The sequence below is a fragment of the Salmo salar genome, chromosome 27 (assembly GCF_965601325.2).
Source record: "Salmo salar chromosome 27, fSalSal1, whole genome shotgun sequence".
Lineage (NCBI taxonomy): Eukaryota > Metazoa > Chordata > Actinopteri > Salmoniformes > Salmonidae > Salmo > Salmo salar.
Genome location: NC_138317.1, coordinates 46,037,977 through 46,065,625, shown reverse-complemented (window position 1 = coordinate 46,065,625; position 27,649 = coordinate 46,037,977). Strand labels below are relative to the sequence as shown.

General features: G+C 47.3%; 1 protein-coding gene across 2 annotated transcripts in view; it reads right to left on the bottom strand.

Moving 5' to 3' along the window:
- The window catches only part of pip4p2 (phosphatidylinositol-4,5-bisphosphate 4-phosphatase 2), a 46,306-nt gene that overhangs the window by 10,713 nt on the left and 7,944 nt on the right, over positions 1 to 27,649 (bottom strand). For both annotated transcript variants that reach the window (XM_045709511.2, XM_014178845.3), the window contains exon 2: positions 10,496 to 10,644. In XM_045709511.2, coding sequence (XP_045565467.1) covers positions 10,496 to 10,644 — 149 coding nt within the window. The remainder of the gene's footprint in view (positions 1 to 10,495; positions 10,645 to 27,649) is intronic.

Genomic DNA, 27,649 nt, shown 5'->3' with positions numbered 1-27,649 from the left:
AAATGGAGACCTTCACACCAGATGGAGACCTTCACACCACATGGAGACCTTCACACCAGATGGAGACCTTCACACCAGATGGAGATCTTCACACCAAATGGAGACCTTCAATCACACCAAATGGAGATTTTCACATCAAATGGAGACCTTCACACCAGATGGAGACCTTCACACCACATGGAGACCTTCACATCAAATGGAGAGCTTCACACCAGATGGAGACCTTTACACCAAATGGAGACCTTCCATCACACCACATGGAGACCTTCACACCACACGGAGACCTTTACACCAAATGGAGACCTTCCATCACACCACATGGAGACCTTCACACCAGATAGAGACCTTCACACCAAATGGAGACCTTCACACCACATGGAGACCTTCACACCACATGGAGATCTTCACACCACATGGAGACCTTTACACCAAATGGAGACCTTCCATCACACCACATGGAGACCTGCACACCAAATGGAGACCTTCCATCACACCACATGGAGACCTTCACACCAGATAGAGACCTTCACACCAAATGGAGACCTTCACACCACATGGAGACCTTCACACCACATGGAGATCTTCACACCACATGGAGACCTTTACACCAAATGGAGACCTTCCATCACACCACATGGAGACCTTCACACCAGATGGAGACCTTCACACCAAATGGAGACCTTCAATCACACCACATGGAGACCTTCACACCAGATGGAGACCTTCACACCAGATGGACACCAGATGGAGACCTTCACACCAGATGGTGACCTTCACACCACATGGAGACCTTCGCACCACATGGAGACCTTCACACTAAATGGAGACCTTCACACCAGATGGAGACCTTCACACCAGATGGAGATCTTCACACCAAATGGTGACTTTCACACCAAATGGAGACCTTCACACTAAATGGAGACCTTCACACCAAATGGAGACCTTCACACCAGATGGAGATCTTCACACCAAATGGAGACCTTCACACCAAATGGAGACCTTCACATCAAATGGAGACCTTCACACCAGATGGAGAGCTTCACACCAGATGGAGACCTTCACATCAAATGGAGACCTTCACACCAGATGGAGAGCTTCACACCAGATTCACACCAGATGGAGAACTTCACATCAGATGTCATTGAATAGACACAGCTGCTGTAGCTCCAGTGGCTCCAGAAAGTTTTCACAGTCCTTCACTTTTTCCACATTTTGTTGTGTTAAAGCCTGAATTTAAAATGTATTAAATTGATATTTTTGTTGTCACTTGGCCTGTACCCAATACCCCATAATGTCAAATTGGAATTCTGTTTTTTTAATTTGACAAATTAATTAAAAAATATAAAAGCTGAAATGCCTTGTTATGGCAAGCCTAAATAAGTTCAGAGTTAAAAAATGTACTTAACAAGTCATATAATAAGTAACATGGACTCACTCTGTGTACAATAATAGTGTTTAACAGGATTTTGGAATGACTACCTCATCTCTATACCCATACAATTATCTGTAATCCCTCAGTTGAGCAGTGAATTTCAAACATATATTCATCCACAAAGACCAGGGAGGTTTTCCAATGTCTCGGAAAGAAAGGCACCTATTGGTAGATGGGTAAAAAAACAAAAAAAACATTGAATATCCCTCTGAGCATGATGAAAATATTAACTACACTTTGGATGGTGTATCAATACTGCCACACCTTGATCTGTTTCACCTGTCCTTGTCTCCACCCCGTCCAGGTGTCACCCATCTTCCCCATTATCCCCTGGGTATTTATACCTGTGTTCTCTGTTTGTCTGTTGTCAAGTCAAACAGCATGTTACATTTACATTTTAGTCATTTAGCAGACGCTCTTATCCAGAGCGACTTACAGTAGTGAATGCATACATTTCATAATTTTTTTTTACCCGGACTGGTCCCCCGTGGGAATCAAACCCACAACCCTGGCGTTGCAAACACCATGCTCTACCAACTGAGCCACACGGGTGTTACTCCCTGCTCTTTTCCTTTTCTCTGTTTTTTTGCGAGTCCTCACAAAGTCCTCCTTTGACCCTTGCCTGCCTTGACTCTGAACCCACCTGCCTGCCCTGATCTCTTGCCTGCCTGCCACTCTGAACCCACCTGCCTGCCCTGATCTCTTGCCTGCCTGCCACTCTGAACCCACCTGCCTGCCCTGATCTCTTGCCTGCCTGCCACTCTGTACCTCCTGGACTCTGACCTTGTTTATGATGTTTTGCCTGTCCACGACCATTCTCTTGCCTGCCTCTTGGATACTAATAAATATCAGAGACTCGAACCATCTGCCTCCCGTCTCTGCATCTGGGTCTCACCCTGTGCCCTTATAAATACACCCAGTCACTACAAAGATACAGGTGTCCTTCCAAACTCAGTTGCCGGAGAGGAAGGAAACCGCTCAGCGATTTAACCATGAGGCCAATGGTGACTTTAAAACAGTTACAGAGTTTAATGGCTGTGATAGGAGACAACTGAGGATGGATCAACAACATTGTAGTTACTCCACAATACTAACCTAAATGACAGAGTGAAAACAAGGAAGCCTAAACAGAAAAATATATATTCCAAAACATGCATTCTGTTTGCAACTAGGCACTAAATTAATACTGCAAAATATTTGTCAAAGCAATTCACTTTTTGTCCTGAATACAAAGTGTTATGTTTGGGGCAACACATTATTGAGTACCACTCTCCATATTTTCAAGCATAGTGGTGGCTGCATCATGTTATGGGTATGCTTGTAATCATTAAGGACTGGAGAGTTGTTCAGGATAAAAAAAAGAAACGGAGTGGAGCTAAACACAGACAAAATCCTACAGGAAAGCCTGGTTCAGTCCGCTTTCCACCTGACACTGGGAGATGAATCCACCTTTCAGCAGGACAATAACCTACAACACACAAGGCCACATCTACACTGGAGATGCTCACCAAGAAGACAGTGAATGTTCCTCAGTGGCCATGTTTACAGTTCTGACTACTTGAAAATCTACTTGAAAATCTATGACAAGGCCTGAAAATGGCTGTCTAGCAATGATCAATAATCAACTTGACAAAGCTTAAATAATTTTGGAAATAATAAATGGCCAAATGTTGCACAATCCAGGTGTGGAAAGCTCTTACAGACTGACCCAGAAAGACTCACAGCTCTTACAGACTGACCCAGAAAGACTCACAGCTCTTACAGACTGACCCAGAAAGACTCACAGCTCTTAAAGACTAACCCAGAAAGACTCACAGCTCTTACAGACTGACCCAGAAAGACTCACAGCTCTTAGAGACTGACCCAGAAAGACTCACAGCTCTTACAGACTGACCCAGAAAGACTCACAGCTCTTACAGACTGACCCAGAAAGACTCACAGCTCTTACAGACTGACCCAGAAAGACTCACAGCTCTTAAAGACTAACCCAGAAAGACTCACAGCTCTTAAAGACTGACCCAGAAAGACTCACAGCTCTTAAAGACTAACCCAGAAAGACTCACAGCTCTTAGAGACTGACCCAGAAAGACTCCCAGCTCTTAGAGACTGACCCAGAAAGACTCACAGCTGTAATCACTGACAAAGGTGATTCTACAGTACAAAGTATTGACTCAGGGGTGTGAATAGGGGTGTGACTCAGGGGTGTGACTCAGGGGTGTCAATAGGGGTGTGACTCAGGGGTGTGAATAGGGGTGTGACTCAGGGGTGTGAATAGGGGTGTGAATAGGGGTGTGACTCGGGGTGTGACTCAGGGGTGTGACTCAGGGGTGTGAATAGGCATGTGACTCAGGGGTGTGACTCAGGGGTGTGACTCAGGGGTGTGAATAGGGGTGTGACTCAGGGGTGTGACTCAGGGGTGTGACAGGGGTGTGAATAGGGGTGTGACTCAGGGGTGTGACTCAGGGGTGTGAATAGGGGTGTGAATAGGGGTGTGACTCAGGGGTGTGAATAGGGGTGTGACTCAGGGGTGTGAATAGTTACGTACAGTGAGATATTTCTGCAAATCTTTTTCAATATATTTGAAAAATATCTACAGACATGATTGTCATTATGGGGTATTGTGTGTAAATGGGTGAGAAATATTAAAATATTTAATCATTTTCTAAATTCAAGCTGTAACACAACAAAAATGTTGAATAAGTGAAGGGGTACGAATACTTTCTGAAGGCCACTGTACATCCCATAATACATAACACATTCAAAAACAGTGACATACCATGCTATTATTGAGGGGGGAAAACACATTCTGATTAGTCCACATTCTGCCCAGTCATGGCTATGGATTGAAGTGTATTAGCCCCAGCCCTTTTTGGTTGAGTCCAGACGGAGCAGAACACGGCAGTCCAAAGAACTGCTACTAATAGCCTCTTAGCGAGGTCAGCCCCGGGCCGCATGGATCGACTGACACACTATTTGATCCTTCTCAGCTGAGACGACTGAGGAAACGGATTTTAGACATAGGGCACTGTAGTACTGTAGGGTCTGAGGTAGAGGTCGACCGATTATGATTTTTCAACGCCGATACCGATACCGGTTATTGGAGGACCAAAAAAGCCGATGCCGATTAATCGGCCGATTATTGTTATGATTTTTTTATATGTATATATATATACACACCACACACACACAGCTCTGAAGTGACAACGATACTGAAGAGTCTGCTTAGGAGACAAATACTCTCAACTGTTTGAATAATAAAAATAGAGTTTAAGTTACCTGTGATGAATGCTGAAAACAAAAACTTTCTATATGCAGGAAATCCTATTTTAATAACGGGCATGGTAAGAATTGACTACCAAAGTGCGAGTCATAATTCCCATGACACCTTCTAGCAAAATCTGAAAAGCGGTTCCTTCATTTATTCCATAGGATATTTTTAGATTAACTTAAAATAGGGTCTGTGTTTGGTTTAGGCTTACACCACCTTGCCAATTTTATAACTGTGCAGATATCCATAGGATATAACTCTGATCAATATAAGCGAAGATAAAAAAAAAATGTGTAGAGTGGATTTCTGAAAATATGTTGACAAACGTTACCTTAGTGAGATTTACACGGGTATCAAAACGCCGAGACGGTTTAATCACAAAACACAGACCTTATTTGAAGTAGATCAAGACATTCTCTATGGAAGACATGAACGGTAAAATAACGAAGGAACGCCTTTCAAGTTCAGCCGCAAGTTATTACAGGAATTATGACGCGTCGACTATTTCTCTCTAAACCACATACCTTTGACTATTACGAGCCTGCTGCTGCCTACCACCGCTCAGTCAGACTGCTCTATCAAATATCAAATCATAGACTTAACTATAATATAATAAACCTTAGGTCATTAATATGGTCAAATCCGGAAACTATCATCTCGAAAACATTTATTCTTTCAGTGACATACGGAACCGTTCCGTATTTTATCTAACGGAGTGGCATCCATAAGTCTAAATATTCCTGTTACATCGCACAACCTACAATGTTATTTCATAGTTCCGTAAAATTCTGGCAAATTAGTTCGCAACGAGCCAGATTCTGTATACCCTGATTCTACGTGCAACGAACGCAAGAGAACTGACACAATTTCACCTGGTTAATATTGCCTGCTAACCTGGATTTCTTTTAGCTAAATATGCAGGTTTAAAAATATATACTTCTGTGTATTGATTTTAAGAAAGGCATTGATGTTTATGGTTAGGTACAGTCGTGCAACGATTGTGCTTTTTTTCGCAAATGAGCTTTTGTTAAATCATCCCCCGTTTTGCTAAGTCGGCTGTCTTTGTTAGGAAGAAATAGTCTTCACAGTTCGCAACGAGCCAGGCGGCCCAAACTGCTGCATATACCCTGACTCTGTTTGCAAGAGAAGTGACACATTTCCCCTAGTTAAAAGAAATTCATGTTAGCAGGCAATATTAACTAAATATGCAGGTTTAAAAATATATACTTGTGTATTGATTTTAAGAAAGACATTGATGTTTATGGTTAGGTACACGTCGGAGCAAAGACAGTCCTTTTTCGCGAATGCGCACCACATCGATTATATGCAAAGCAGGACAGGCTAAACTAGTAATATCATCAACCATGTGTAGTTAACTAGTGTTTATGATTAGTTGATTGTTTTTTTATAAGATAAGTTTAATGCTAGCTAGCAACTTACCTTGGCAACGTAAAGCAGGTGGTTAGAGCGTTGGGCTAGTTAACGTAAGGTTGCATCCCCAAGCTGACAAGGTAAAAATTTGTAATTCTGCCTCCTGAACAAGGCAGTTAACCCACCGTTCCTAGGCCGTCATTGAAAATAAGAATGTGTTCTTAACTGACTTGCCTAGTTAACTAAAGGTTTAAAAAAAATATATATCGGCAAATCGGTGGCCAAAAATACCGATTACCGATTGTTATGAAAACTTGAAATCGGCCCTAATTAATCGGCCATTCCGATTAATCGGTCAACCTCTAGTCTGTAGTAATGTAGGGTCTGTAGGGTCTGTAGTACTGTAGGGTCTGTAGGGTCTGTAGTACTGTAGGGTCTGTAGGGTCTGTAGTACTGTAGGGTCTGTAGTACTGTAGGGTCTGTAGGGTCTGTAGTACTGTAGGGTCTGTAGGGTCTGTAGTACTGTAGTGTCTGTAGTACTGTAGGGTCTGTAGGGTCTGTAGTACTGTAAGGTCTGTAGTACTGTAGGGTCTGTAGTACTGTAGGGTCTGTAGTACTGTAGGGTCTGTAGGGTCTGTAGTACTGTAGGGTCTGGTGTGTGGTATAGAACCCAACCCTGGCCTTAAGGTAGGATGACAGTGTTCAGGAGACTACATTACTTGTATACAGTATGAATAGTCTAGTCTATTCATGTCCAGTCTAGTATATTCCTGTCCTGTCTAGTCAGTCTAGTCTATTCCTGTCTAGTCTAGTATATTCCTGTCTAGTCTAGTTTATTCCTGTCTAGTCCGTCTAGTATATTCCTGTCCTGTCTAGTCAGTCTAGTCTATTTCTGTCTAGTCTATTCCTGTCTAGTCCATCTAGTATATTCCTGTCCTGTCTAGTCAGTCTAGTCTATTCCTGTCTAGTCAGTCTAGTATATTCCTGTCCTGTCTAATCAGTCTAGTCTATTCCTGTCTAGTCTAGTTTATTCCTGTCTAGTCTATTCCCGTCTAGCCAGTCTAGTCTATCCCTGTCCTGTCTAATCAGTCTAGTCTATTCCTGTCTAGTCTAGTCTATTCCTGTCCAGTCAGTCTAGTATATCCCTGTCCTGTCTAGTCAGTCTAGTATATTCCTGTTTAGGCAGTCTAGTATCCCTGTCCTGTCTAGTCAGTCTAGTCTATTCCTGTCTAGCCTAGTCTATTCCTGTATAGTCAGTCTAGTATATTCCTGTCCTGTCTACTCAGTCTAGTATATTCCAGTCTAGTCTATTCCTGTCTAGTCAGTCTAGTCTATTCCTGTCTAGTCAGTCTAGTCTATTCCTGTCTAGTCAGTCTAGTATAGTCCTGTCTAGTCAGTATAGTATAGTCCTGTCTAGTCAGTATTGTATAGTCCTGTCTAGTCAGTATTGTATAGTCCTGTCTAGTCAGTATAGTATAGTCCTGTCTAGTCAGTCTAGTCTATTCCTGTCTAGTCAGTCTAGTATAGTCCTGTCTAGTCAGTCTAGTCTATTCCTGTCTAGTCAGTATAGTATAGTCCTGTCTAGTCAGTATAGTATAGTCCTGTCTAGTCAGTCTAGTCTATTCCTGTCTAGTCCGTCTAGTCTATTCCTGTCTAGTCAGTATAGTATAGTCCTGTCTAGTCAGTCTAGTCTATTCCTGTCTAGTCAGTATAGTATAGTCCTGTCTAGTCAGTCTAGTCTATTCCTGTCTAGTCAGTCTAGTATAGTCCTGTCTAGTCAGTCTAGTCTATTCCTGTCTAGTCAGTATAGTATAGTCCTGTCTAGTCAGTATAGTATAGTCCTGTCTAGTCAGTATAGTATAGTCCTGTCTAGTCAGTCTAGTCTATTCCTGTCTAGTCAGTCTAGTCTATTCCTGTCTAGTCAGTATAGTATAGTCCTGTCTAGTCAGTATAGTATAGTCCTGTCTAGTCAGTCTAGTCTATTCCTGTCTAGTCAGTATAGTATAGTCCTGTCTAGTCAGTCTAGTCTATTCCTGTCTAGTCAGTATAGTATAGTCCTGTCTAGTCAGTCTAGTATAGTCCTGTCTAGTCAGTCTAGTCTATTCCTGTCTAGTCAGTATAGTATAGTCCTGTCTAGTCAGTATAGTATAGTCCTGTCTAGTCAGTCTAGTCTATTCCTGTCTAGTCAGTATAGTATAGTCCTGTCTAGTCAGTCTAGTCTAGTCCTGTCTAGTCAGTCTAGTCTATTCCTGTCTAGTCAGTCTAGTCTATTCCTGTCTAGTCAGTATAGTATAGTCCTGTCTAGTCAGTCTACACCTACATTTAAGTCCAAATTCAAGTATCCAATTTAAAGCACTTCAAACCCAAGAGCTGAGCCCAGCAAAACAGAAAATACAAAGCTGTAAACTAGTCTAGGACTGATCAGGAAAAACTCTGGGCCGTATTGTGTCTAAGCAACAACTAGGGACCCAGCAGTGTTTTTCCTACCCACGTGACCAGGAAAAACTCCTGTCCATAATACACACCACTCTGGTTTCCGATATGGAGATAGATGTGTTCATGCTCTAGTATGACAAACAGACAAACAACAAAAATCTCCGTAGACAAACAATGGCAGTAGAATGGACTTACTGAAGAGCTCAGTGACTTTCAACGTGGCACCGTCGTAGGATGCCACCTTTCCAAACAAGTCAGTTCGTCAAATTTCTGCCCCGGTCAACTGTAAGTTCTCTCTTGACAGCGGAGAGAGAAAATGTTAATTTCCTGCAATTCAAATTTTGCCATGTGGTGTTGAGAAAACGTGCAGTTTTAAAGCAAGTTTTTTGCAAATCTACACATTTTCCCTTGTGGAAGATTTAGCAGTTTTTGAATATGATACACAATATATACAAAAGTATGGGGACACCTCTTTTAGTGGGTTTGGCTATTTCTGCTACACCCGTTGCTGACAGGTGTATAAAATCAAGTACACAGCCATGCAATCTCCATAGACAAACATGTGGCGAGTGGCAGTAGAATGGCCAGAACTGAAGAACTCAGTGACTTTCAACGTGGCGCCGTCATAGGATGCCACCTTTCCAACAAGTCAGTTCGTCAAATTTCTGCTCCAGTCAGCTGTAAGTGTTGTTATTGTGAAGTGGAAACGTCTAGGAGCAACAACGGCTCAACCGCGAAGTGGTAGGCCACACAGGCTCACAGAACGGGACCGCCGAGTGCTGAAGTGCGTAAAAATGGTCTTTCCTCAGTTACAACACTCACTACCGAGTTCCAACCTGCCTCTGGAAGCAACATCAGCACAATAACTGTTGGTCGGGAGCTTCATGAAATGGGTTTCCATGGCCGAGCAGATGTACACAAGCCTAAGATCACCATGCGCAATGCCAAGCGTCGGCTGGAGTGGTGTAAAGCTCGCCGCCATTGGAAACAAGTTCTCTGGAATTATAAATCACGCTTCATCATCTGGTAGTCCGACTGACGAATCTGGGTTTGGCGGATGCCAGGAGAACGCTACCTGCCCCAATGCATAGTGACAACTGTAAAGTTTGGTGGAGGAGGAATAATGGTCTGGGGCTGTTTTTCATGGTTCGGGCCCCTTAGTTCCAGTGAAGGGAAATCTTAACGCTACAGCATACAATGACATTCTAGATGATTCTGTGCTTCCAACTTTGTGGCAACAGTTTGGGGAAGGCCCTTTCCTCTTTCAGCATGACAATGCCCCCGTGTACAAAGCGAGGTCCATATAGAAATGGATTATCGAGATCGCCCAACATCAGTGCCCGACCTCACTAATGCTCTCGTGGCCGAATGGAAACAAGTCCCCGCAGCAATGTTCCAACATCTAGTGGAAAACCTTCCCAGAAGACTGGAGGCTGTTATAGAAGCAATGTTCCAACATCTAGTGGAAAGCCTTTCCCAGAAGAGTGGAGGCTGTTATAGCAGCAAAAGAGGGGACCAACTCCATATTAATGCCCATGATTTTGGAATGAGATGTTCGACGAGCAGGTGTCCACATCCTTTAGGTCATGTAGTGCATCTGATTGAAAGTGAATAAGAAAATCAATGAAGGCCTCCACCCGGTCGGTAACTCAAACACAATAACATGTTCAGATAGCTAGCAGCTACACTCATTTACCAATCTAAAACATTTTAGCTGACATGGTTAATCAAAATACGGATTAAAATTGCTGATACACAACTACATGTCTAAGTTGAGACCCCGAGTGAGTTCCCCAAAATAAAACGGATCCGTCGGCCTACAAAGATCTGCCAGTCCCTGCAGTAGGTGCACACACACACACACACACACACACACACTAACACACACACACACACACACACACACACACACACACACACACACACACACACACACACACACGAGACACACACACAGACACACACACACAGGTGCAGGTGAGTCTTACCGTGGCCTCGTTGCACACGGTGCATTTCACCACGTGCTGCTGCAGCTTGCCATCCAGGTTAATGAGAGACTGGCACACCCGGCAGTTGATGACTGGTACCCCCCCTGGGTCGGGACTGGCGATGGCTGTGTAAGGGGGGGGGAGTTCAGCTGGAGGGGAGAGACACAGCAGCTGGTTCATCATGTATGTTCAGCCCTACAGGGCACATTAGATACACACACACTGGGCAAACTTCCATAACTCTATAATTCAAAGACACAAAGAGGTAGACTCTGGGCCACACTTGACTCTGGGCCACACTAGACTCTGGGCCACACTAGACTCTGGGCCACACTAGACTCTGGGCCCCACTAGACTCTGGGCCACACTAGACTCTGGCCCACACTAGACCACACTAGACACTGGGCCACACTAGACTCTGGGCCACACTAAACTCTGGGCCACACTAGACTCTGGGCCACACTAGACTCTGGGCCACACTAGACTCTGGGCCACACTAGACCACACTAGACTCTGGGCCACACTAGACTCTGGGCCACACTAGACCACACTAGACTCTGGGCCACACTAGACTCTGGCCCACACTAGACCACACTAGACTCTGGGCCACACTAGACTCTGGGCCACACTAGACCACACTAGACACTGGGCCACACTAGACTCTGGGCCACACTAAACTCTGGGCCACACTAGACTCTGGGCCACACTAGACTCTGGGCCACACTGGGCCACACTAGACTCTGGGCCACACTAGACTCTGGGCCACACTAGACCACACTAGACTCTGGGCCACACTAGACACTGGGCCACACTAGACCCCACTAGACTCTGGGCCACACTAGACTCTGGGCCACACTAGACTCTGGACCACACTAGACTCTGGGCCACACTAGACTCTGGGCCACACTAGACCACACTAGACTCTGGGCCACACTAGACTCTGGGCCACACTAGACCACACTAGACTCTGGGCCACACTAGATTCTGGGCCACAATAGACTCTGGGCCACAATAGACTCTGGGCCACACTAGACCACACTAGACTCTGGGCCACACTAGACTCTGGGCCACAGAAGACTCTTGGCCACACAAGACTCTGGGCCACACTAGACTCTGGGCCAGGCTAGACTCTGGGCCACACAAGACTCTGGGCCAGGCTAGACTCTGGACCGCACAAGACTCTGGGCCACACAAGACTCTGGACCACACAAGACTCTGGGCCACACTAGACTCTGGGCCACACTAGACTCTGGGCCACACTAGACTCTGGGCCACACTAGACTCTGGGCCACACTAGACTCTGGGCCACACTAAACTCTGGACCACACTAGACCCCACTAGACTCTGGGCCACACTAGGCTCTGGGCCACACTAGACTCTGGGCCACACTAGACTCTGGGCCACAATAGACTCTGGGCCACACTAGACCACACTAGACTCTGGGCCACAGAAGACTCTTGGCCACACAAGACTCTGGGCCACACTAGACTCTGGGCCACACTAGACTCTGGGCCACACTAGACTCTGGGCCAGGCTAGACTCTGGGCCACACTAGACTCTGGACCACACAAGACTCTGGACCACACAAGACTCTGGGCCACACTAGACTCTGGGCCACACTAGACTCTGGGCCACACTAGACTCTGGACCACACAAGACTCTGGGCCACACTAAACTCTGGACCACACTAGACCCCACTAGACTCTGGGCCACACTAGACTCGGACACAATAGGCTCTGGGCCACACTAGGCTCTGGGCCACACTAGGCTCTGGGCCACACTAGACTCTGGGCCACAGTCGACTCTGGGCCACAGTAGACTCTTTGCCACACTAGACTCTGGGCCACACTTGACTCTGGGCCACACTAGACTCTGGGTCACACTAGACTCTGGGCCACACTAGACTCTGGGCCGCACTAGACCACACTAGACTCTGGGCCACACTGGACTCTGGGCCACACTGGACTCTGGACCACACTAGACCACACTAGACTCTGGGCCACACTAGGCTCTGGGCCACACTAGACCACACAAGGCTCTGGGCCACACAAGACCACACTAGACTCTGGGCCACACTAGACCACACTAGACACTGGGCCACACTAGACTCTGGACCACACTAGACCCCACTAGACTCTGGGCCACACAAGACTCTGGACCACACTAGACTCTAGGCCACACTAGACTCTGGGCCACACTAGACCCCACTAGACTCTGGGCCACACTAGACTCTGGGCCACACTAGACCACACTAGACTCTGGGCCACACTAGACTCTGGGCCACACTAGACAACACTATACTCTGGGCCACACTAGACAACACTAGACTCTGGGCCACACTAGACTCTGGGCCACACTAGACTCTGGGCCATACTAGACCCTGGGCCACTCTAGACTCTTGCCACACTAGACTCTGGGCCACACTAGACTCTGGGCCACACTAGACTCTGGGACACACTAGACTTTGGGCCAAACTAGACTCTGGGCCACACTAGACCACACTAGACTCTGGGCCACACTAGACTCTGGGCCACACTAGACTCTGGGCCGCACTAGACTCTGGGCCGCACTAGACCACACTAGACACTGGGCCACACTAGACTCTGGGCCACAGAAGACTCTTGGCCACACAAGACTCTGGGCCAGGCTAGACTCTGGACCACACTAGACTCTGGGCCACACTAGACTCTGGGCCACACTAGACTCTGGACCACACAAGACTCTGGACCACACTAGACTCTGGGCCACACTACCCTCTGGACCACACAAGACTCTGGGCCACACTAAACTCTGGGCCACACTAGACTCTGGACCACACAAGACTCTGGACCACACAAGACTCTGGGCCACACTAAACTCTGGACCACACTAGACCCCACTAGACTCTGGGCCACACTAGACTCTGGGCCACAGTAGGCTCTGGGCAACACTAGGCTCTGGGCAACACTAGACTCTGGGCAACACTAGACTCTGGCCCACACTAGACCCCACTAGACTCTGGGCCACACTAGACTCTGGGCCACAGTAGGCTCTGGGCCACACTAGGCTCTGGGCAACACTAGACTCTGGGCAACACTAGACTCTGGGCCACAGTAGGCTCTGGGCCACACTAGACTCTGGGCCACACTAGACTCTGGGCCACACTAGACCACACTAGACTCTGAGCCACACTGGACTCTGGGCCACACTGGACTCTGGACCACACTAGACCCCACTAGACTCTGGGCCACACTAGGCTCTGGGCCACAATAGACCACACAAGACTCTGGGCCACACTAGACCACACTAGACTCTGGGCCACACTAGACCACACTAGACTCTGGGCCACACTAGACTCTGGGCCACACTAGACTCTAGGCCACACTAGACTCTGGGCCACACTAGACTCTGGGCCACACTAGACCACACTAGACTCTGGGCCACTCTAGACTCTGGGCCACTCTAGACTCTTGCCACACTAGACTCTGGGCCACACTAGACTCTGGGCCACACTAGACTCTGAGCCACACAAGACTTTGGGCCAAACTAGACCACACTAGACTCTGGGCCACACTAGACCACACTAGACTCTGGGCCACACTAGACCACACTAGACTCTGGGCCACACAAGACTCTGGGCCACACTAGACCACACTAGACTCTGGGCCACACTAGACCACACTAGACTCTGGGCCACACTTGACCACACTAGACTCAGGGCCACACTAGACCACACTAGACTCTGGGCCACACTAGGCTCTGGGCCACACTAGACCCCACTAGACTCTGGGCCACACTAGACTCTGGGCCACACTAGACCACACTAGACTCTGGGCCACACTAGACCACACTAGACTCTGGGCCACACTTGACCACACTAGACTCTGGGCCACACTAGACCACACTAGACTCTGGGCCACACTAGGCTCTGGGCCACACTAGACCCCACTAGACTCTGGGCCCCATTAGACTCTGGGCCCCATTAGACTCTGGGCCACACTAGACTCTGGGCCACACTAGACTCTGGGCCACACTAGACCACACTAGACTCTGGGCCACACTAGACTCTGGGCCACAGTAGGCTCTGGGCCACACTAGGCTCTGGGCAACACTAGACTCTGGGCCACAGTAGGCTCTGGGCCACACTAGACTCTGGGCCACACTAGACTCTGGGCCACACTAGACCACACTAGACTCTGGGCCACACTGGACTCTGGGCCACACTGGACTCTGGACCACACTAGACCCCACTAGACTCTGGGCCACACTAGGCTCTGGGCCACAATAGACCACACAAGACTCTGGGCCACACTAGACCACACTAGACTCTGGGCCACACTAGACCACACTAGACTCTGGGCCACACTAGACTCTGGGCCACACTAGACTCTAGGCCACACTAGACTCTGGGCCACACTAGACTCTGGGCCACACTAGACCACACTAGACTCTGGGCCACTCTAGACTCTGGGCCACTCTAGACTCTTGCCACACTAGACTCTGGGCCACACTAGACTCTGGGCCACACTAGACTCTGAGCCACACAAGACTTTGGGCCAAACTAGACCACACTAGACTCTGGGCCACACTAGACCACACTAGACTCTGGGCCACACTAGACCACACTAGACTCTGGGCCACACAAGACTCTGGGCCACACTAGACCACACTAGACTCTGGGCCACACTAGACCACACTAGACTCTGGGCCACACTTGACCACACTAGACTCAGGGCCACACTAGACCACACTAGACTCTGGGCCACACTAGGCTCTGGGCCACACTAGACCCCACTAGACTCTGGGCCACACTAGACTCTGGGCCACACTAGACCACACTAGACTCTGGGCCACACTAGACCACACTAGACTCTGGGCCACACTTGACCACACTAGACTCTGGGCCACACTAGACCACACTAGACTCTGGGCCACACTAGGCTCTGGGCCACACTAGACCCCACTAGACTCTGGGCCCCATTAGACTCTGGGCCCCATTAGACTCTGGGCCACACTAGACTCTGGGCCACACTAGACTCTGGGCCACACTAGACCACACTAGACTCTGGGCCACACTAGACTCTGGGCCACAGTAGGCTCTGGGCCACACTAGGCTCTGGGCAACACTAGACTCTGGGCCACAGTAGGCTCTGGGCCACACTAGACTCTGGGCCACACTAGACTCTGGGCCACACTAGACCACACTAGACTCTGGGCCACACTGGACTCTGGGCCACACTGGACTCTGGACCACACTAGACCCCACTAGACTCTGGGCCACACTAGGCTCTGGGCCACAATAGACCACACAAGACTCTGGGCCACACTAGACCACACTAGACTCTGGGCCACACTAGACCACACTAGACTCTGGGCCACACTAGACTCTGGGCCACACTAGACTCTAGGCCACACTAGACTCTGGGCCACACTAGACTCTGGGCCACACTAGACTCTGGGCCACACTAGACCACACTAGACTCTGGGCCACTCTAGACTCTGGGCCACTCTAGACTCTTGCCACACTAGACTCTGGGCCACACTAGACTCTGGGCCACACTAGACTCTGGGCCACACTAGACTTTGGGCCAAACTAGACCACACTAGACTCTGGGCCACACTAGACCACACTAGACTCTGGGCCACACTAGACCACACTAGACTCTGGGCCACACTAGACTCTGGGCCACACTAGACCACACTAGACTCTGGGCCACACTAGACCACACTAGACTCTGGGCCACACTTGACCACACTAGACTCTGGGCCACACTAGACCACACTAGACTCTGGGCCACACTAGACTCTGGGCCACACTAGACCCCACTAGACTCTAGGCCACACTAGACTCTGGGCCCCATTAGACTCTGGGCCACACTAGACTCTGGGCCACACTAGACTCTGGGCCACACTAGACCACACTAGACTCTGGGCCACAATAGACTCGGGGCCACTCTAGACTCTGGGCCACTCTAGACTCTGGGCCACTCTAGACTCTGGGCCACACTAGACCACACTAGACTCTGGGCCACACTAGACTCTGGGCCCCATTAGACTCTGGGCCACACTAGACTCTGGGCCACACTAGACTCTGGGCCACACTAGACTCTGGGCCACACTAGACCACACTAGACTCTGGGCCACACTAGACTCTGGGCCCCATTAGACTCTGGGCCACACTAGACTCTGGGCCACACTAGACTCTGGGCAACTCTAGACTCTGGGCCACACTAGACCACACTAGACTCTGGGCCACACTAGACTCTGGGCCACGCTAGACTCTGGGCCCACTAGACTCTGTGCCACACTAGACTCTGGGCCACACGAGACCACACTAGACTCTGGGCCACACTGGACTATGGGCCACACTAGACTCTGGGCCACACTAGACTCTGGGCCACTCTAGACTCTGGGCCACACTAGACCACACTAAACTCTGGGCCACACTAGACCACACTAGACTCTGGGCCACAATAGACTCTGGGCCGCACTAGACTCTGGGCCGCACTAGACTCTGGGCCGCACTAGACTCTGGGCCACACTAGACTCTGGGCCACACTAGACTCTGGGCCACACTAGACCACACTAAACTCTGGGCCACACTAGACCACACTAGACTCTGGGCCACACTAGACTCTGGGCCACAATAGACTCTGGGCCACACTAGACTCTGGGCCACACTAGACTCTTGACCACACAAGACTCTGGACCACACTAGACTCTGGGCCACACTAGACTCTGGGCCACACTAGACTCTGGGCCACACTAGACTCTGGACCACACAAGACTCTGGGCCACACTAGACTCTGGACCACACAAGACTCTGGGCCACACTAAACTCTGGGCCACACTAGACTCTGGCCCACACTAGACCCCACTAGACTCTGGGGAACACTAGACTCTGGGCCACAGTAGGCTCTGGGCCACACTAGGCTCTGGGCCACACTAGACTCTGGGCCACACTAGACTCTGGGCCACACTAGACCACATTAGACTCTGGGCCGCACTAGACTCTGGGCCACACTAGACTCTGGGCCACACTAGACCACACTAGACTCTGGGCCACACTAGACAACACTAGACTCTGGGCCACACTAGACAACACTAGACTCTGGGCCACACTAGACCACACTAGACTCTGGGCCACTCTAGACAACACTAGACTCTGGGCCACTCTAGACTCTGGGCCACACTAGACTCTGGGCCACAGTAGATTTTGGGCCACACTAGACTCTGGGCCGCACTAGACTCTGGGCCACACTAGACCACACTAGACTCTGGGCCACACTAGACCACACTAGACTCTGGGCCACACTAGACCCCACTAGACTCTGGGCCACACTAGACTCTGGGCCACACTAGACCACACTAGATTCTGGGCCGCACTAGACTCTGGGCCACACTAGACTCTGGGCCACACTAGACCACACTAGACTCTGGGCCACACTAGACTCTGGGCCACACTAGACTCTGGGCCACACTAGACAACACTATACTCTGGGCCACACTAGACAACACTAGACTCTGGGCCACACTAGACTCTGGGCCACACTAGACTCTGGGCCACACTAGACTATGGGCCACACTACACCACACTAGACTCTGGACCACACTAGACCCTGGGCCACACTAGACTCTGGGCTGTTCTTCTCCTGACTGGATAACATCTAGACTCAGTAACTGTTCTTCTCCTGACTGGATAACATCTAGACTCAGTAACTGTTCTTCTCCTGATGTGATAACATCTAGACTCAGTAACTGTTCTTCTCCCGATGTGATAACATCTAGACTCAGTAACTGTTCTTCTCCTGATGTAATAACATCTAGACTCAGTAACTGTTCTTCTCCTGATGTAATAACATCTAGACTCAGTAACTGTTCTTCTCCTGACTGGATAACATCTAGACTCAGTAACTGTTCTTCTCCTGATGTGATAACATCTAGACTCAGTAACTGTTCTTCTCCTGATGTGATAACATCTAGACTCAGTAACTGTTCTTCTCCTGACTGGATAACATCTAGACTCAGTAACTGTTCTTCTCCTGACTGGATAACATCTAGACTCAGTAACTGTTCTTCTCCTGATGTAATAACATCTAGACTCAGTAACGGTTCTTCTCCTGACTGGATAACATCTAGACTCACTAACTGTTCTTCTCCTGATGTGATAACATCTAGACTCAGTAACTGTTCTTCTCCTAACTGGATAACATCTAGACTCAGTAACTGTTCTTCTCCTGATGTAATAACATCTAGACTCAGTAACTGTTCTTCTCCTGACTGGATAACATCTAGACTCAGTAACTGTTCTTCTCCTGATGTAATAACATCTAGACTCAGTAACTGTTCTTCTCCTGATGTAATAACATCTAGACTCAGTAACTGTTCTTCTCCTGATGTGATAACATCTAGACTCAGTAACTGTTCTTCTCCTGATGTGATAACATCTAGACTCAGTAACTGTTCTTCTCCTGACTGGATAACATCTAGACTCAGTAACTGTTCTTCTCCTGATGTGATAACATCTAGACTCAGTAACTGTTCTTCTCCTGATGTGAGAACATCTAGACTCAGTAACTGTTCTTCTCCTGACTGGATAACATCTAGACTCAGTAACTGTTCTTCTCCTGATGTGATAACATCTAGACTCAGTAACTGTTCTTCTCCTGATGTGATAACATCTAGACTCAGTAACTGTTCTTCTCCTGATGTGATAACATCTAGACTCAGTAACTGTTCTTCTCCTGATGTAATAACATTTAGACTCAGTAACTGTTCTTCTCCTGACTGGATAACATCTAGACTCAGTAACTGTTCTTCTCCTGATGTAATAACATCTAGACTCAGTAACTGTTCTTCTCCTGATGTAATAACATCTAGACTCAGTAACTGTTCTTCTCCTGATGTAATAACATCTAGACTCAGTAACTGTTCTTCTCCTGACTGGATAACATCTAGACTCAGTAACTGTTCTTCTCCTGATGTGAGAACATCTAGACTCAGTAACTGTTCTTCTCCTGACTGGATAACATCTAGACTCAGTAACTGTTCTTCTTCTGATGTAATAACATCTAGACTCAGTAACTGTTCTTCTCCTGATGTGGTAACATCTAGACTCAGTAACTGTTCTTCTCCTGACTGGATAACATCTAGACTCAGTAACTGTTCTTCTCCTGATGTAATAACATCTAGACTCAGTAACTGTTCTTCTCCTGATGTGATAACATCTAGACTCAGTAACTGTTCTTCTCCTGATGTGATAACATCTAGACTCAGTAACTGTTCTTCTCCTGACTGGATAACATCTAGACTCAGTAACTGTTCTTCTCCTGATGTAATAACATCTAGACTCAGTAACTGTTCTTCTCCTGATGTAATAACATCTAGACTCAGTAACTGTTCTTCTCCTGATGTAATAACATCTAGACTCAGTAACTGTTCTTCTCCTGATGTAATAACATCTAGACTCAGTAACTGTTCTTCTCCTGACTGGATAACATCTAGACTCAGTAACTGTTCTTCTCCTGATGTAATAACATCTAGACTCAGTAACTGTTCTTCTCCTGATGTAATAACATCTAGACTCAGTAACTGTTCTTCTCCTGACTGGATAACATCTAGACTCAGTAACTGTTCTTCTCCTGATGTAATAACATCTAGACTCAGTAACTGTTCTTCTCCTGATGTAATAACATCTAGACTCAGTAACTGTTCTTCTCCTGACTGGATAACATCTAGACTCAGTAACTGTTCTTCTCCTGATGTGATAACATCTAGACTCAGTAACTGTTCTTCTCCTGACTGGATAACATCTAGACTCAGTAACTGTTCTTCTCCTGATGTGATAACATCTAGACTCAGTAACTGTTCTTCTTCTGATGTAATAACATCTAGACTCGGTAACTGTTCTTCTCCTGACTGGATAACATCTAGACTCAGTAACTGTTCTTCTCCTGACTGGATAACATCTAGACTCAGTAACTGTTCTTCTCCTGATGTGATAACATCTAGACTCAGTAACTGTTCTTCTCCTGATGTAATAACATCTAGACTCAGTAACTGTTCTTCTCCTGATGTAATAACATCTAGACTCAGTAACTGTTCTTCTCCTGATGTAATAACATCTAGACTCAGTAACTGTTCTTCTCCTGATGTAATAACATCTAGACTCAGTAACTGTTCTTCTCCTGATGTGATAACATCTAGACTCAGTAACTGTTCTTCTCCTGATGTGATAACATCTAGACTCAGTAACTGTTCTTCTCCTGATGTGATAACATCTAGACTCAGTAACTGTTCTTCTCCTGACTGGATAACATCTAGACTCACTAACTGTTCTTCTCCTGACTGGATAACATCTAGACTCAGTAACTGTTCTTCTCCTGATGTGATAACATCTAGACTCAGTAACTGTTCTTCTCCTGATGTAATAACATCTAGACTCAGTAACTGTTCTTCTCCTGATGTGATAACATCTAGACTCAGTAACTGTTCTTCTCCTGATGTAATAACATCTAGACTCAGTAACTGTTCTTCTCCTGACTGGATAACATCTAGACTCAGTAACTGTTCTTCTCCTGATGTGATAACATCTAGACTCAGTAACTGTTCTTCTCCTGATGTAATAACATCTAGACTCAGTAACACGTTAAAAATCAATCAAATGTATTTATAAAGCCCTGATCAGCTTACATCAGCTGATGATAAGCTGTCTCAAAGTGCTGTACAGAAACCCAGCCTAAAACCCTAAACAGCAAGCAATGCAGATGTAGAAGCACGGTGGCTAGGAAAAACTCCATAGAAAGGCCAAAACCTAGGAAGAAACCTAGAGAGGAACCAAGCTCTGAGGGGTGACCAGTCCTCTTCTGGCTGTACTGGGTAGACCAGAGGAACCAGGCTCTGAGGGGTGACCAGTCCTCTACTGACTGTACTCTAAAACCCTAAACAGCAAGCAATGCAGGTGTAGAAGCACGGTGGCTAGGAAAACTGTTTTTGCTACCTTTTTTCAACCTGTGTAATGCTGTCCTCCTCCTGCTGCTTCTTATTCTGAGGTTCAGACTCCATGCAGTGGTAAATGTGCTGCTCACAATTGACAGCAGCACCATGCGTTGATATAGGGTGTTGGTATAGCTGTGTTTAGACATGAATACATGGACCTGTGTTGATATAGCTGTGTTGATATAGCTGTGTTTAGACATAACTACATGGACCTGTGTTGATATAGCTGTGTTGATATAGCTGTGTTGATATAGCTGTGTTGAGACATAACTACATGGACCTGTGTTGATATAGCTGTGTTGATATAGCTGTGTTGATATACCTGTGTTGATAGACCTGTGTTGATATAGCTGTGTTTAGACATAACTACATGGACCTGTGTTGATATAGGATGTTGATATAGCTGTGTTGATATAGCTGTGTTTAGACATGAATACATTTTACATGCTGTGTTATTTGTGCTGGTCTAATTCCTCAAATGGAAAAGCAGAAGAATCTGTGCTCTCTCCGATGGTAATACTAGGTAATGTCCCAGGATAGTAATCACAGTTCATATGGTAATCTTCAATGTCCAAGGTTTGTGACAATAATGAATAAATCATATCTTTACTTCAAAGTCAGATGTTTATATGTTATATATAAATGGCATACTGCGTGTATGTATTGTTTACTATTTTGATTTCTTTAAAACAATGTGATTGTTGGAGTTCAGGTGTTTGACGTGATTGATGGGTGACTAGGTACATTCTTGACAACAACAAAAAATATGCTTATTCATTCATGCTTATGGATACATTCTGCAATGAGTTAATCTGGCATTGAACCTGCAACAGAACATGTCAACAAGTTCGTTCTGAATTGCTTTAATACAGCAGTGCATTCTGACACATAAATTAAAATACATTTCACCTCGTTCATATAGTTGGCAGAAATGTCAAGGCATTAAATATAGACCTCCACCGGCTGAAGGAGAAGAGGATCTGGTAAAATAAGGATATTTTGCTAATAATTATCTAGCTAGCTAGCTTCTTTGCAACAATAAAAAAAAACGAGTCTTGTTTTCATGTTACATTGTAAATATCTGACTGCTACTAGGACACTATTATTATTATTATTATTATTATTATTATGTACAAGACACAACACCAAATGCATAATTAAGACAACAAATATTAGATAAATAAAATATAGAACAATACATTAAAATGTTTTATATATATATATATATATATATTTCATTTTGGATCAAGGTAGCTATTAGCTAGCTAGCTAACAGCAAAAGTGTCAGCTAGAGATGACCTGCAGGAGTTTGCAGGGATTTGTATTCTTGCATTATGTTTAGTTTGATGCTAATTAGCATTTTTCGAATCCGAGACTAAATAGAACCAAATATATTGATAAAAGTCACCTTGTCCGGAAGAGATTTACACGGTTATCAAAACGTCACGCAATGAAAACAGACCTTATTTGAAGTGGTTTTAAAATCCCATCGGGGAAAAAAAATGTATGGTGGAAAAACATTTGGAACTATTTCCGTATTTGGCCGCAAAGTTATGGCTGTTATGACGAGTCCACGTGAATCAGGCCTTCATGGTCAAACTGCTGCAAAGAAACCACTACTAAAGGAAGTCAATAAGAAGAGACTTGCTTGGGCCAAGAAACACGAGCAATGGACATTAGACCGGTGGAAATCTGCCCTTTAGTCTGATGAGTCAAAATGTGAGATTTTTGGTTCCAACCGCTGTGTCTTTGTGAGATGCAGGATAGGTGAACGGATGATCTCCACATGTGTGGTTCCCACCGTGAAGCATGGAGGAGGTGTGATGGTGTGGGGGTGCTTTGCTGGTGACACTGTCAGTGATTTATTTAGAATTCAAGGCAAACTAAACCAGAATGGCTACCACAGCATTCTGCAGCGGTACGCCATCCCATCTGGTTTGCGCTTAGTGGGACTATCATTTGTTTTTCAACAGGACAATAACCCAAAACACACCTCCAGGCTGTGAAAAGACTATTTGACCAAGAAGGAGAGTGATGGTGCTGCATCAGATGACCTGGCCTCCACAATCACCTGACCTCAACCCAATTGAGATGGATTGGGATGAGTTGAACCGCAAAGTGAAGGAAAAGCAGCCAACAAGTGCTTAGCATATGTGGGAACTCATTTATTTAGAATTGATGCATTCCAGGTGAATCTGGTTGAGAGAATCCCAAGAGTGTTCAAAGCTGTCATCAAGGCAAAGGGTGGCTACTTTGAAGAATCTAAAATATATTTTGATTTGTTTAATACTTTTTGGGTTACTACATGATTCCATGTGTGTTACTTCATAATTTTGATGTCTTCACTATTATTCTACAATGTAGCCACTTTTTTTTATAAAGAAAAACCCTTGAATGAGTAGGTGTATCCAAACTTTTGACTGGTACTGTAGTTCTCCACCATGGCAACTCATAGCTAGCTACATAGTTCTCCCACATGGCAACTCATAGCTAGCTACATAGTTCTCCCACATGGCGACTCATAGCTAGCTACATAGTTCTCCCACATGGCAACTCATAGCTAGCTACATAGTTCTCCCACATGGAAACTCATAGCTAGCTACATAGTTCTCCCACATGGCGACTCATAGCTAGCTACATAGTTCTCCCGCTTGGAAACTCACAGCTAGCTACATAGTTCTCCCACATGGCGACTCATAGCTAGCTACATAGTTCTCCCACATGGCAACTCATAGCTAGCTACATAGTTCACCCACATGGCAACTCATAGCTAGCTACATAGTTCTCCCACATGGAAACTCATAGCTAGCTACATAGTTCTCCCACATGGCGACTCATAGCTAGCTACATAGTTCTCCCACATGGCAACTCATAGCTAGCTACATAGTTCTCCCATATGGAAACTCATAGCTAGCTACATAGTTCTCACACTTGGCAACACATAGCTAGCTACATAGTTCTCCCACATGGCGAATCATAGCTAGCTACATAGTTCTCCCACATGGAAACTCATAGCTAGCTACATAGTTCTCCCACTTGGCAACACATAGCTAGCTAAATAGTTCTCCCACATGGCAACTCATAGCTAGCTACATAGTTCTCCCACATGGAAACTCATAGCTAGCTACATAGTTCTCCCACATGGAAACTCATAGCTAGCTACATAGTTCTCCCACATGGCAACTCATAGCTAGCTACATAGTTCTCCCACATGGCAACTCATAGCTAGCTACATAGTTCTCCCACATGGCAACTCATAGCTAGCTACATAGTTCTCCCACATGGCGACTCATAGCTAGCTACATAGTTCTCCCACATGGCAACTCACAGCTAGCTACATAGTTCTCCCACATGGAAACTCATAGCTAGCTACATAGTTCTCCCACATGGCGACTCATTGCTAGCTACATAGTTCTCCTACATGGCAACTCATTGATAGCTACATAGTTCTCCCACATGGTCAGCTAGCTAAATATACTCATATAGTCAGAGCAAATGTAGCTAGCTAATACACCCTGGTACCAGTGCTGTGCAGGCCTAGATCAGCATGTTGTTTGTGCAACGTTATCTTCTAAATCTGAGAGGTATAGGCGAAGCATGAATACATTAGCTAGCGCTTGCTAAGTAAGAGAAAACAAGTAATGTAACATCTAAATAGGGTCCTCTGAAAACACTGACTAACACTTTGGTTCCTACCGTGTCACAATCATTCCTCCCTGGCTTTTTCCATGTGTTGTCATGTCAAACAACAATGTATTCAAAGTGCTGCCCACTATATTCCAACAATAGAATTAGCATAATCATTACATTTTCATGATTCCAACAGTTCACCAATTCATTTTTCCCATATTATGCAGCACTAAGTGGCACCGTTTTGGAAATGATGACAAATGAGTCCTGGCTGAATTGCTTTAATGGAGGGCAGCTAGCCGGCTGGGAGTCTCAAGGAGGGCAGCTAGCCAGCTGGGAGTCTCAGTCTAATGGAGGGCAGCTAGCCAGCTGGGAGTCTCAGTCTAATGGAGGGCAGCTAGCCAGCTGGGAGTCTCAGTCTAATGGAGGGCAGCTAGCCAGCTGGGAGTCTCAGTCTAATGGAGGGCAGCTAGCCAGCTGGGAGTCTCAGTCTAATGGAGGGCAGCTAGCCAGCTGGGAATCTCAGTCTAATGGAGAGCAGCTAGCCAGCTGGGAGTCTCAGTCTAATGGAGGGCAGCTAGCCAGCTGGGAGTCTCAGTCTAATGGAGGGCAGCTAGCCGGCTGGGAGTCTCAAGGAGGGCAGCTAGCCAGCTGGGAGTCTCAGTCTAATGGAGGGCAGCTAGCCAGCTGGGAGTCTCAGTCTAATGGAGGGCAGCTAGCCAGCTGGGAGTCTCAGTCTAATGGAGGGCAGCTAGCCAGCTGGGAGTCTCAGTCTAATGGAGGGCAGCTAGCCAGCTGGGAGTCTCAGTCTAATGGAGGGCAGCTAGCCAGCTGGGAGTCTCAGTCTAATGGAGGGCAGCTAGCCAGCTGGGAGTCTCAGTCTAATGGAGGGCAGCTAGCCAGCTGGGAGTCTCAGTCTAATGGAGGGCAGCTAGCCAGCTGGGAATCTCAGTCTAATGGAGAGCAGCTAGCCAGCTGGGAGTCTCAGTCTAATGGAGGGCAGCTAGCCAGCTGGGAGTCTCAGTCTAATGGAGGGCAGCTAGCCGGCTGGGAGTCTCAAGGAGGGCAGCTAGCCAGCTGGGAGTCTCAGTCTAATGGAGGGCAGCTAGCCAGCTGGGAGTCTCAGTCTAATGGAGGGCAGCTAGCCAGCTGGGAGTCTCAGTCTAATGGAGGGCAGCTAGCCGGCTGGGAGTCTCAAGGAGGGCAGCTAGCCAGCTGGAAGTCTCAGTCTAATGGAGGGCAGCTAGCCAGCTGGGAGTCTCAGTCTAATGGAGGGCAGCTAGCCAGCTGGGAGTCTCAGTCTAATGGAGGGCAGCTAGCCAGCTGGGAGTCTCAGTCTAATGGAGGGCAGCTAGCCGGCTGGGAGTCTCAGTCTAATGGAGGGCAGCTAGCCAGCTGGGAGTCTCAGTCTAATGGAGGGCAGCTAGCCAGCTGGGAGTCTCAGTCTAATGGAGGGCAGCTAGCCGGCTGGGAGTCTCAGTCTAATGGAGGGCAGCTGGCCAGCTGGGAGTCTCAGTCTAATGGAGGGCATCTAGCCGGCTGGGAGTCTCAGTCTAATGGAGGGCAGCTAGCCGGCTGGGAGTCTCATGGAGGACAGCTAGCCAGCTGGGAGTCTCAGTCTAATGGAGGGCAGCTAGCCAGCTGGGAGTCTCAGTCTAATGGAGGGCAGCTAGCCAGCTGGGAGTCTCAGTCTAATGGAGGGCAGCTAGCCGGCTGGGAGTCTCATGGAGGGCAGCTAGCCAGCTGGGAGTCTCAGTCTAATGGAGGGCAGCTAGCCAGCTGGGAATCTCAGTCTAATGGAGAGCAGCTAGCCAGCTGGGAGTCTCAGTCTAATGGAGGGCAGCTAGCCAGCTGGGAGTCTCAGTCTAATGGAGGGCAGCTAGCCGGCTGGGAGTCTCAAGGAGGGCAGCTAGCCAGCTGGGAGTCTCAGTCTAATGGAGGGCAGCTAGCCAGCTGGGAGTCTCAGTCTAATGGAGGGCAGCTAGCCAGCTGGGAGTCTCAGTCTAATGGAGGGCAGCTAGCCGGCTGGGAGTCTCAAGGAGGGCAGCTAGCCAGCTGGGAGTCTCAGTCTAATGGAGGGCAGCTAGCCGGCTGGGAGTCTCATGGAGGGCAACTAGCCAGCTGGGAGTCTCAGTCTAATGGAGGGCAGCTAGCCAGCTGGGAATCTCAGTCTAATGGAGAGCAGCTAGCCAGCTGGGAGTCTCAGTCTAATGGAGGGCAGCTAGCCAGCTGGGAGTCTCAGTCTAATGGAGGGCAGCTAGCCGGCTGGGAGTCTCAAGGAGGGCAGCTAGCCAGCTGGGAGTCTCAGTCTAATGGAGGACAGCTAGCCAGCTGGGAGTCTCAGTCTAATGGAGGGCAGCTAGCCAGCTGGGAGTCTCAGTCTAATGGAGGGCAGCTAGCCGGCTGGGAGTCTCAAGGAGGGCAGCTAGCCAGCTGGGAGTCTCAGTCTAATGGAGGGCAGCTAGCCAGCTGGGAGTCTCAGTCTAATGGAGGGCAGCTAGCCAGCTGGGAGTCTCAGTCTAATGGAGGGCAGCTAGCCAGCTGGGA